This window comes from Amblyomma mixtum, chromosome 4 (assembly GCF_055824585.1).
Source record: "Amblyomma mixtum isolate Tamu chromosome 4, ASM5582458v1, whole genome shotgun sequence".
In the NCBI taxonomy this organism is placed as follows: domain Eukaryota; kingdom Metazoa; phylum Arthropoda; class Arachnida; order Ixodida; family Ixodidae; genus Amblyomma; species Amblyomma mixtum.
This window is the reverse complement of record NC_143015.1, coordinates 22,013,584-22,025,468: the sequence shown is the minus strand read 5'-3', so window position 1 is coordinate 22,025,468 and position 11,885 is coordinate 22,013,584. Positions and strand designations below refer to the sequence as shown.

At 48.0% G+C, this 11,885-nt stretch overlaps 2 protein-coding genes across 3 annotated transcripts in view; both read left to right on the top strand.

The window, feature by feature from the left end:
• Positions 1–1,132: 1,132 nt before the first annotated feature.
• Positions 1,133–1,839, top strand: LOC149345848 (uncharacterized). Its single transcript, XM_089585303.1, has one exon. The coding sequence runs from the start codon at positions 1,291–1,293 to the stop codon at positions 1,837–1,839; it is 549 nt and encodes a 182-aa protein (XP_089441429.1). The 5' UTR covers positions 1,133–1,290.
• A 3,426-nt stretch (positions 1,840–5,265) lies between these two features.
• LOC149345847 (phenoloxidase-activating factor 2-like) overlaps positions 5,266–11,885 on the top strand; it is a 115,356-nt gene continuing 108,736 nt past the window's right edge. The window contains exon 1 of one of the 2 annotated variants that reach the window (XM_089586248.1): positions 5,266–5,393. The gene's annotated coding sequence lies outside the window, so the exon portion shown is untranslated. The remainder of the gene's footprint in view (positions 5,394–11,885) is intronic. The other variant, XM_089586252.1, reaches the window with a different exon arrangement.

Here is an 11,885-nt window from a genome sequence, read left to right as displayed (position 1 = left end):
TGCGCACGGATCGAACAGAACACAGGAAGAGGAAGAACCCTTTGTACTAGGAAGGAATTTGGTTAATGCGGCGAGTGGGCGTATTAGGGCTTGTTCTTCAGAAAAAGCAGCGCAAAAGAGACGAGGACAAGCCGAGACGACAAGAACGGGCGCTGAACTTACAACAGCTTTTATTGTGAAAGAACTCACCCTTATGAACATTCTGTGCAGCCCTGGCTATCGTTCACGCATGCGCAAATAATTCAGCTCTTTTTGTTGAAGGGTGACAGAGCCGGTGCTGACACAGCCCTCCCCCAAAGTACTTATCGGTTCAGTTTCTGCGATTTCTCTCGTGATGCGCTCATTCTGGTTATGGTGAGCAATCCTGGTTACAGGTGAACAATCATGGCAAGTAAGAGAATGACTTGCGAGGAAACCTTCGAAATCGTTGCCCGCGCGCGCATTTCTGACGTTTCTGACATGCTCACGTAACCTCTCATTCACTCATCTCCCAGTCTGTCCAACATACGTTTTTTCCACAACTTAAGGAAATTTGGTGAACTACGCCTACAGCGCATTCAACAAAAGGTCGCCTGTGTTTTTTGCCACAGCCACGCTGCTGGATTGCCTCCGGATCAGTTATCCTGCAAAGCTTGGGCATCTTTGGTTACAGGCGCGAAGAAGGACACAACACAAGGCAGAAAGACGGGGAAAAGAGCCACCCGCAGCTGATTTATTCGAAGGCAACACGCACAAATAAATACGCACGAATAAATGAGTTGCGAGCGGGGCTGAGTTTCGTCTATCTTCCTTGTGTTGTGTCTTTTTTCGCGCCTGTAACCAAAGATGAACAGTTACCAACTTTCCCAGAAAGACGTTCGTTTCAAGCTTGAACAGCTTGTGAGGAGCAGAGAACACGACTTACACGCCTTAACGGTGGCATACCTTTTTCAGATTGTGCGACAGTGTGTGTATGTAAGGTATCACCGCTACCGTCTGCGCACGCTGTGCGCGGGCATCGCGCGTTTGCACCTTATTGCGCATGTTTTTTGCAGCTTACTTTTACCAGAGTCCCTCAGTACTTTTACTGGTCATGAAACTTCGCCGTCACGCTATGGGAGAGCTTTGTGCGCTGCCAGCGGCGGCCGCGGTGCGGCGCTGCGTGCAGCGGAGGGGCATCGCGGCGGCGACCGAAGGCGGCAGCTGCTGTCAGTGCGGAATAGCGTGGCATGTGTGCCCGCAGTTTTCGGCTTTTCCCTATGCTGTGTCTCATGAGAATGTGCCCTGGGTGTGCCTGAAAGTCAGGTCAGGATGCCGCGTACTTGTTGCGTACCTGGATGCCGCTCTGGGTACAGGGGAAATGAAGAAAAAGTGTCGGTGTTCTGCCTGCCCAGTGACAGCGACCGGCGGCTAAAATGGAAGCGCGCCATGCCACGCCAAGAAACTTCTGGCTTCAGTTTTGACTCCCCGCATGTGCGTGTCTGTGAAAAGCACTTCGATGCGAGTGACATTGTGCGTGCAGATCAATGGGTAGTTGATGGCGTGGCGGTGACGTCGCAGCGCGATGTGCCAAAACTTTCGCCGGATGCCGTGCCGAGGATTTTCGAAGGCCTCCCTGCGTATTTGTCAAATTTGTCAAATCCGAAAAAGCGCTCAACTCACTCGCCTCGGCAGCTCAAGGTTACCAAGCGTCGCTGGGAGCCGCCAGCTGATCTGGAGAGCTCTGGCGCTGCAGCGACGATGTGCTCGAGTTCGACGGGCGCAGATGCAACGGAGACTGGCGCAGGTAATGAAAGTAGGCATGCGTGTGCCTTGTTGCTTGCGTGCCGATTGCATGTACGGCGCACGGGAGATATATGAGTGATATTTTTCCCTTCTTTCTTTTCCCCTTCTTTCTTTGCATTCTAGATCATCTTGCTGCCTACGTGGTCAAGAAGTTTGCAACGATGGCTTGCTCGTGCTGTGTCCAGACCTTAAAAAATTCAACTCGGACGCCAAATGATTTGACAGCAACAAGATCAAAAGGCTATCTACAGGTGCCTTCAGACCGCTTGTTTGGCCTTTTAAAAATAGTAGAAGGCTATGTGGAGGAGTACACAGTAGAGAAAATTGCATGCCCTAATCTCTACATGAATATTATTGAAAGCATATTGCATGACAGTAGAATTCCCTCGGCTAGTGTGGGCTGTCCATCACATTTCGTGGCAACCACTGCAGAAGTTATTCATTTTTTTTCTGAGATGCCGGCTGCATTTCTTCACCAGAGAAAAAAACAAGAAGTCCAGGGAATCATCGCGCCGGTCTTGTCCGCCAAGTGGAGGGAAGAAGTTGAGTTAAACGTTGTTAAACGATTCCGAGTTATGAAGCTCTGTCACGCCTCTGCAAAATGAAAAGATTTGTGTGATTTTTCGCTTTAAAAGTTGTTGTCCTGTTCTCAAATAAAACTATTGTCCCCACTTTCTTCATCTTTGACGTTGGAAACGGTTTTGACTTAGTTTACTTTATTAATGATGGTCTCGGCCATGAAGATGAATTACTTGATTGTATTAATAAATTATCAATAACAGTTGCAATAAAAACGAATAAAAGCTGAATGAAAACTACAATATACTGTATGAGCAACCTTAAAGTCAAATGTGGCACGAAGGCAGCGGCAGTAAAAAAAAAGTAAGAAATTCATATGAAACAGCACTCGGTCTTCATTGCTTATTCCGGAACTCGCATCAGTGCTTCATTCATACTGATTGTAGTTATGAAAAGAATAAATTGAATAAAAGGGAAAATAAATGTTTACAAGTAAGCGTCTACATAGGAAATAGCGAGGCGTGGTCGCGATTTACAACCATTGCACTTTGTGGGAGGCATTAAGGTTGGTCCGAGTCTTTAAAGTGCCGTGGATCGGCTACTGAAATTTGCACTAAATGCTTTAGGAAAAAAAAACACGTTTTTATCAACATTGTGTGTCGCATAGCATAAATAACATGCTATAATTGCCATCGAAATTCTCGGTCTAAAGCTAGATGTCATACTAAGTCCCCTTAATCATCGTTTACCCAAATTTCCTTCAAGTAGTGCGAGCACTGCCACCAGACATACGCCTTTCTCCACTCGAGCAGGCATAGCCAGGGGCGCCTGTGCCCATTGCCGGCGCGTGTATGCGCGCTGCGCCTCGTACCTTGAACGGCGAACGGACGCGCCAGCCCCGCTCCATCCGACCGGCAGGTGATCATCTCTGTATCTGAAATACTAGCCAGCATATACCATGCTAGCGCCTGTCTTATTTGTTTTTTCAATAGGGACTAGTATTTCGCGAGCGAGGCCCGCTGGCTTCCTGCGCAATCGGTTGCGTGCGAATTTGCCGAGTGTTACCGGCTTCGCCGGCCGCCAGTGCGCTGATAAACAGTTTTATTTTTGTCTGTGCCTTCACCTGCCCAGAAACACATCCTTCTCACAGTAGTATCACTCCGGAGATATATTTATTTGCATTTTTCAGTTCTGTCGTAGGCCGCAGAGCGCCAGCGCTGGATTCACTCCGATGCCCCCCGAATGGCGAGGGCGCCCCTAGCGGCCACTCTTGTCCCTATATCAAACTTTCGTGGGAGTTTCATGACCAGTAAAGTATTGAGGGACTCTGCTTTTACTTACTTGACACCTGACTTTTTTGCACCTTACTACGCATCACGGGCGGGATGGCTGGAACTGGACAGGGTTATTTGAAGGGATTAGAGAAAGGCCTCGGTCCCGCAGTCGGAGTAGTGAGACTGAAGATTACAAAGTTTTTGAGTACAAATAATTAGTCGTTTATTTCAACTCTGAGCTAAGAGCCAGGTTCAGGGAGTTGAAGCAATAGTCGAGAAAGCTTGTATCTAGATGCCAGAGATATTCTTTGTGTACTAAAGAATTGCTGTACACCACCTGTGATTCGTGGATGCTTGACTATGCGGACACAGTGTAGGACCCTCCAGCGGTATGAGACCGAGAGAAATTTGAAAGGGTCCAGAATTTAGCAGCTCAGTTTTGGCAGAGAGCAGCGGGGATGTTCGTGCGGAAAGTGGGAAAGACTGTATTGGGAGCATTTGAAAACCGTCGACCTACATTGCGAATGAAATTTTTTTTTCACGCGTTTTATTATACATCAGTTGGTATTGAAAAAGCGAAAGATTGGCTTACATCTCACTCTATCTCTAACCGTGTAGATCAGATGTTCAAGGCACGGGAGATCGCCTGCTAGACTGGATTGGATTGTACTTGGATTGTACTTGGATCTTTCCCGCAAACAATCCGCGAGTGGAAAAAAATTACCTCGAGAGTCTGCTTGTGTTATATCTAATGTTTTCTTTTCTTTGATATAATGAACACTTTTCAGTTTTCTACTGTGTGTGCATTTTTGCTTCTATTTTTAATATATTTTTGTTTGATCCTTGCTTCTTGATACAATTGTGATAAGTTCTGTTGCTGACACTGCCTAATGCCATCTTTTTGTAGATCCTTCTCCACGTATTACATGTTGACGCTGTGGGTAACCGAAATAAATAGAAGCTCCGAAGGACCAGTATAAACGCGCGTCCTCGGTGCTCTTTCTCTCATTCAAGTAATCTGAAGTACTTAAAATGAGCTGTTGTCGACGGCAGTTGCGATTCTTCTGCTCCTTTAAACAAGCACACCTACACGCTGATAACGCTGAGGCGCCGAACGAAGCCGAAACGCCTGCACTCTAGCTGCTGCAGCTCCACAGCGTGACAAGACCCCGTGTTGTGGCGCCACCTGTCCGCTTTCGAAAGTACGAAGAGCGACGAACAAGATGTGGGTGCTCTGCAGGGCAGGTGTCAGCACATAAATAGCTCTTGTACCATGGTGAGGGGTTACACACTCATTCAGAAAATGTGTAATATACAGTTTAGGGACTATGAGCTTGGTAGAAAGCACCCTTTGTCTTGAATTGAACAGTGTCCGACGCAGACGGTTCTAGTAAAAAAAAACATAAAAGCTCGTTACGTTTAAGTGACGACGTTTTGAATTTTAAAGAGCTATCCATTTTTTCAGTGAGTATGGTGGAGATTCCATGTATTTTTCGTGAACAGTGCCAGTTTCCGCGGAGTATATGCTGAGGAGAAACTTTACTGGGGAATTTTCGCTGCGAATATTCAGCTCTTTGCATTTGACTGCGCGCTCAGTTCCGTCGGAAATGCCTTCCTCCGCTGACGTGTCGCAACCTCCACCTGGCCGGTGGGAAGCGACGCTCCCCCGGTGGATCCGGACTTCGGCTTCCGGGAGATAGGCGTTGCGGGGACGGATCTCTGAGCACGTTCGGCACCGCAGCCAAAGACGCAGACCGCGCCTGGAGCTGGCGGCTGAGAGCAGGGCAGTACAACGGGGTGACAAGAGAGGACGTCGGCGCTTCTCACCAACTTTGCGTAAGTCAGCCGGCCAATTTTATATGGAAACAGGTAACTATCCTTTGGAAGGGAGCGAACACCATCCAATCTTCTTTCTTTCCCTGTGCCAGAACCGAGCGTAATCGGTTACCGCCATCATTTTTTACTAGAGCGCTCATCATTAAGAACACTTTTTGTTCTCCATAATCGACCTGCGACCAGGATCTTTCACCGGATCAATAGTATTCTGAGGAAATAAATAAATGGCTAAATATACTGCGCCATTGAGCATCACAAGCATCAGCGCTGGCATGGGAAGCTACAACGCTGCATATGCAACGCTAGCCTGCTCACACGTCTTCTCTACGAAACTCTACCGGTGTAGCGCAGATATCACCGATACTCAAGAGAGATGGCTGATATCTTGGCCATTAGTCCCAGACGCACTTGCTGCAATTTCATCAACCATTGATAAATTATTAAGGCTAGCTAATCTCGCACTTTTTCCAGTCACGGGACTACTATTGATTCATTTATCATGCTTTGCAGTTCATGTCCTGAGTGGCTTACCAAGGCAATGTCATCCGCGAATCGCAAATTGCTCAGGTATTCTCCATTAACTCTTATCTCCAACTGTTCCCATTCCAGGCCCCAGAACACATCCTATGAGCAGGCGGTGAATAGCATTGGCGAGATTGTCTCCCTGTCTGACACCTTTCCTTATTGGAATTTTATTGCTGACATTATGGAGAACTATAGTAGCTGTGCAGTCGTTATAAATATCTTCCAATATTTTCACATAACACTCTTCCACGCCCTGATTCCGCAATGCCTGCATGACAGCTGAAGTTTCCACTCAGTCAAATGCTTTCTCGTAATCAATGAAGGCTATATACAGGGGTTAGTTATATTTCGCGCATTTCTCTATCACCTGATTCATAGTGTGAATATCAGAGCAGAACGGTGGGGCTAAAAATTAACATGCAGAAAAGCAAAGTAATGTTCAACAGCCTAGCAAGGGAACAGCAGTTCGCAATTTGTAGGGAGGTGCTGGATCATGAGAGGGAAATAACTAGATGAATAAGAATGGTGTGGAGCTCATATGGCAGGTTGTCTCAGATCATGAATGGCAGTTTACCAATATCCCTCAAGAGATAAGTATACAACAGCTGTATCTTACCGGTACTCACCTATGGGGCAGAAACGTGGGGGATAACGAAGAGGGCTCTGCTTAAGTTAAGGACAACGCAGCGACCTATGGAGAGAAAAATGATAGCTGCAACGTTGGGAGATCGGAAGCGGGCGGAGTGGGTGAGGGAACAAACGCGGATTAATGACATCCTAGTCGAAATCAAGAGGAAGAAATGGGTCTGGGCAGAGCGCGCAATGCGATGTCAAGATAACCGCTGGTCCTAAATGGTAATGAAGTCGATTGCAAAATAAACAAACGTAGCAGAGGGCGGCAGAAAGCTAGGTGGGCGGATGAGATTAACAAGTTTGCGGGGGACACGGTGGCCGCAACTGGCAAAGGACAGGGCTAATTGGAAATACATGGCAGAGGCCTTTGCCCTGCAGTGGGATTAGACAGGCTGATGATAATGATTAGCTCTGCATGTGGCGTAATCATGGTGATGATGATTATGGTGATAAAAATGTAATCCATCCTTGAATTTTTAAACAGCAAAAATCTGGCTGACCACTGCAGAGGTTATAGGCACAGCATCCTCTCCCGATGGCGCCGAGTAAAACTCCGTGGCCAAGCAATCAATTGATGGCCCTCAACGGGTACTGTGCTGATACCTCAAGGCCTCGCTCCTCATTTTCCTCTTTCGCATTTAGATCCCATCTTTACTTTTCTCATGTGCAGAGTAGCCAGCCGGAACTGGATTGCATTCAAAAACATTTATTTTGTCGAAAAGAGCTAGCTACAGACGAGTGTCATGTTAGGTCTCCGTCAGCCCATGGCTGCTGGCTACCCGGAACTTGCAATAAATCCGCCGGAGGCGGTTCTTTCTTGCAGTCCCATAGGATGTGATCTTAAGTGGCCCAAATGCCATAGTGCTTGCACTGGGGGTTTTACTTCCCTCGATACATATGCGCTAGCAACAGAGGGTTTAGAAACGAGCGCGTCTGAACACCATGCCATGGTGTTTAAGCTTTAGTTATAGATGTAGGTAATGTCGTGAAATGGGATCAAACCGTCTCTCGAAAAATTCGGAGGAGCAGGCGAGCCTTCTGCGCGGTCGACGAAACCTCGACCTACGTTGTGAGCTTCCTCGTTCCCCGGAATATCGGAATGATCATGAACCGAAATCAATTTTATTTCTCTTCGGGGTTTTTAGGTATTCCTTAGAATGCGGAGTGATGTGGCTGAAACAGGACTGCTCGCGACATTGTGAACGACCAATTTTCAGCCGGTGAATATAAAGTCAGCAGTGGTGATGACTAAACCTAAAGCTATTGCCCCCTCCTCCACAGTCTCGAAGGAGTTGGTCGCAATAGACACGGCTGCCAGCGTGTAGCCGGATCCGTTCTCCGCAGTGAGTGCAAACACTCGTATGTGCTTGTGCTCCGCCGCGCCAACGTACACTGCATTGGAGCAAAGAGCGCAAGGCGACGGCATTCGTGGTGCACGGTGGTGCACATTCTTTGGAAGCGGTTTTATGAAATGAACCGTCGAAATGTGTTTGGGCAGTTTTCTCTGGCTGGGAGTTCTCAACGCATCTTTAATCGGAAAAGGATAGCTCGACCCGACCTTGTACGAGTGAGCCTCCCTGACAAAACAACAGACCACCTGGCGAAGATTCCAGGCTCGCACCCTTCCCTCCCAATCGCTACTTGCGCTTTTCTTCCCTTCTCCTCATACCACCTATGTCCCCTCTGTGGGTCCCCCACTGCCACATTCGACCACATTCTGTTCACCTGCCGACAACTGCAACCACCGGCCCAATGGGCCCTCGCGGACTCGGAGGGGTGGGAGGTCGTGGTCTCTGGCGCCACTCCGGCCCCGCAACTGAGGCTGATGCAGTGGGCAGAGAAGGTCGCCATCAGACACGGGCTGCCTGCCACCAACCACGACCAGGAGCCAGCCCACCTATGAAATTCTGAGCTATAAGGGCTCCGCCAGTAATAACGTATTTACCGCCACACCCCGCACAACTGCGACACGCGGTAAAAAAAAAAAATGTTTTTTGAGGAAAGGAGATGGCGCTTTACCTGTCTCACGTATCTCGGTGGACACCCGAACCGCGCCGTAAGGAAGATGTAAAGAAGGGAGTAAAAGAAGAAGGGAAGAGGTGTCGTAGTAGAGGGCTCCGCAGTAATTTCGACAACCTGGGGATCTTTAGCATGCGCTGAAATTGATTGTACAGTACATGGGTCCCTTTTCACGAATCGCCACCATCGAAACGGGGCCGCCAAAGTCGAGTTCAAACACGGGTACTCCGGCTAAGTAGCCGAGCGCCCCTTATATAGCTCCTCGAGAGTGTTTTGGACCCCTAGGCCCAGCATTCTCTGGGCAGATGAGGAAGGGCCACACGGAGCTGAGGTATTGAGCAGATAACTCTAGTGAAGATCTTACTCCGTGACGCCCCATGTGCGTCTGATGAGTCGTGCCGACAGGTTGGCAGTGGTTTTCAGTCAATCTATTATTTGTTTTTGCTGTTTGTATGTACAGTCAGGCCGGAATGAAACGCGAACAGAGCATGTCAAGAAAACCAAATATTTTACCTGCCTACTTTCAGCTGAAGTGTACAACTTAGCCTGATTCATGTGTCTGAGTAAAGGCCCTACTGAAATGCATAATCCAAAATAGGTTGTAAAGGAATATCTCGCTGCAAAGCAGAAATGTATGACATGTGCGTGTTCGCGTTTCATTCCGGCCTGACTGTACATTCCCAAAATGCGTATTGTAGGTACCTTTTGAATAGGGTGGCCGGCAACACACATGTTTAAGGTGAGCGGAGGGACATATATATTTCTTTGCATTTTTGTGTCTAGGTGGGCCTCTAAGGACAAAAGATTTTGGGTGCCAGCACGAGAGGCACACTCTTTCAGCACAGGTTTCAACCACATCCATCGCCTGTTTGCAGGAGACACTCTGTACTTGGCGGTCTTTTCCTGTGGATACCCACAGTGGCTTGTCATCCGCGCAAAGTGTGTGCTGCAGACCCGGTATGGCGGCGAGTTTAACTGGGAGTTTAATAAGGGAAAAGGTAAAAAGGAACGGCGACACGACGGAGCACTGCGGCGTGCCGCTGCCTCCCAAGGGTATAGGATCTGACTTTATCGCACCTACCGCGAGTTGAGTGGTTGTGTCTCAGAGGAAAGAACGGGCGTCTAAAAGGCCAAAGCGGAGATGTCAAAGGTCAATGTCAAAGGTGGTTCACTAAATGGACCACACTATACATAGCAGCACTAGCCATAACTTATCTCAAGGTCGTTTCAAGTGGAATGGGACCGAGCGAATCAATCGGAGGCTCACGGCGAAATGCGTCCCAGCTGTAGTAGTGTAGCTTTCGATAAAAAAATGGCTGCCGCTTAGCTCAGCTAACCCTAGCTATGCAAGTAAAAGCTTGCGAGACACTGGATAGGCAGCGCGCCCACACTGCCACCCTGTCAGGTGGCAGTTAAATCAATGGGTGATTGCGAGAACTTCCTCACGCAATGAGCGCTGCGGCCTAATGCTGCAGTGCCGCCTGTCTGTCACAACTATCGCCACGTAGCTGAAAGTATGACTGAGGTGTCCACTCTCCCAGGGTGCCAGTTATGCGACTTTCCTTTGCTTTCGAAGCTCCCGCTCTCCATCGACTTTGGCTGCCCGTTGAACACTTTTAGGCTCCCTATCGATTGCTAAATCCCTCGCACAGTTGTCAATGTCGACCGGATCATCAGGCTTGTCCCGACGTCTGCGAGTACCCGCTCTCGAGAACGTCGGCCCCGGCTGACTGGCTTCGTCCGTAGCGAAACAATGGGTAGGCAGCGCGCAGCAGTCCACGCAGCGCCCGCGGCGACGGCGGAGCTCGCAGCTACAGCTGCTGCGAGTCACGTGGTACGTGACGTGGTTACTTGCGCAGCTCCCCTCTTTTGGTACACGGTAATTTGTGCACACGTGGCGAACTCGAGGCCACAAGACTAGTTGTTGTTGTTGGTGTTCACCTCTTAGAAGGCGCATACCCACACAGGGGGATCGGCCAAGAAGAGGGGTGCATAGAGAGTTATTGTGATATTTTTTTTTTGGAAAATAAATAGATAAATTAAGTATAAATAAAAATAATAGAATGCTGGGGAAGAGAAACTTCAACAGAAAGCAGAAAGACCAAAAACAAACGCGAAATGCATAACGCACGCAGGAGATCCAAAATTGAAAGCGAGTTTTCTTCAATACCAGCACTAAAATCTCAAGTCGAAAACATCCAGGCGCTCTTTGAGGAGAACGCGCATGAAATATCATCCATAACAAGCAGGCTTGACGGTCAGGAGGACAAGGCACGTCGTTCTAACCGCCAAATAACAAGAAACCTGGTCGGAATCTGAGGACTCAGTCATAAATTTCTGTAGTACTAAACGGAACATTGAAATTACACCTACGGACATCGAACGGGCACACCGGCTAGGAAAATTTGATTCTAACAAAACTAGGCCTATTGTAGTAAAATTCGCACACTTCAAGACTAAAGAACAGATACGTTCTAACGCAAACAAACTAAAGAACACGGACTACCGCATAAGCCAGGACTACTCACTGAACACCCGTACCGCACGGAAACATCTCGTCGAGTATGGAAAGGCGCAATCGAAAACATTTAAGCTGCGGCATGGCAAACTCATTATTAACAACAAAGCGTACATATTTAACCATACTATGCAGATAGTCGTCCCAATAACCCCGTAGCTAGACCGCAACACCAGCATGATTCATAATACGAATGCCGTATTATTTCTGTACACTAACATAACCGCTCGTCCTGTCCTCTTCTCGATCTTCAGTCCTGTCAAGTTTGCGGTTATCCCTCCTCCCCAATAAGAAGTTTACTACGCAAGCTTGACACACTTCGTAGCCTTATCGGCACGACGGAAAGCAAGCTTATCATATTAACTGAAACATGGTTAAACCCAACCATCCACGACACAAATTCTTTCATTTCTTCCTGAATTTAATATCTTCCGGCGTGATCGCGAAAATAGGCGCGGCAGTGGTGTACTCATAGCTACCCATCACTGCACTCTAATTAACATCACTTCTTCTTTAGAAGCCGTGTTTGTAATATGCAACATCTCATACCCACCCAGTATTATCGGAAGCTTCTATCGAGCCCCAGACGCAGATCCCTCGTTTTCTGAACACTTCTACAACGCCGTTCACTCTTTAACATCGTCATACCGCCAAGCCTCCATTTTCCTGTTTGGTGATTTTAACTTTCCTGCCATCACATGGTCTGACGTCACATTAACAACAGCTAAAAATGACGCCGAAAGCGATTTCGTCAATGCACGCCTTATATTCGGGCTATCCCAACTTGTTTCCAGCCC

Excerpts from the sequence above, each read along its gene's own strand:
- LOC149345848 (XM_089585303.1), top strand. The coding sequence starts at position 1,291 with ATGCCGCGTACTTGTTGCGTACCTGGATGCCGCTCTGGGTACAGGGGA.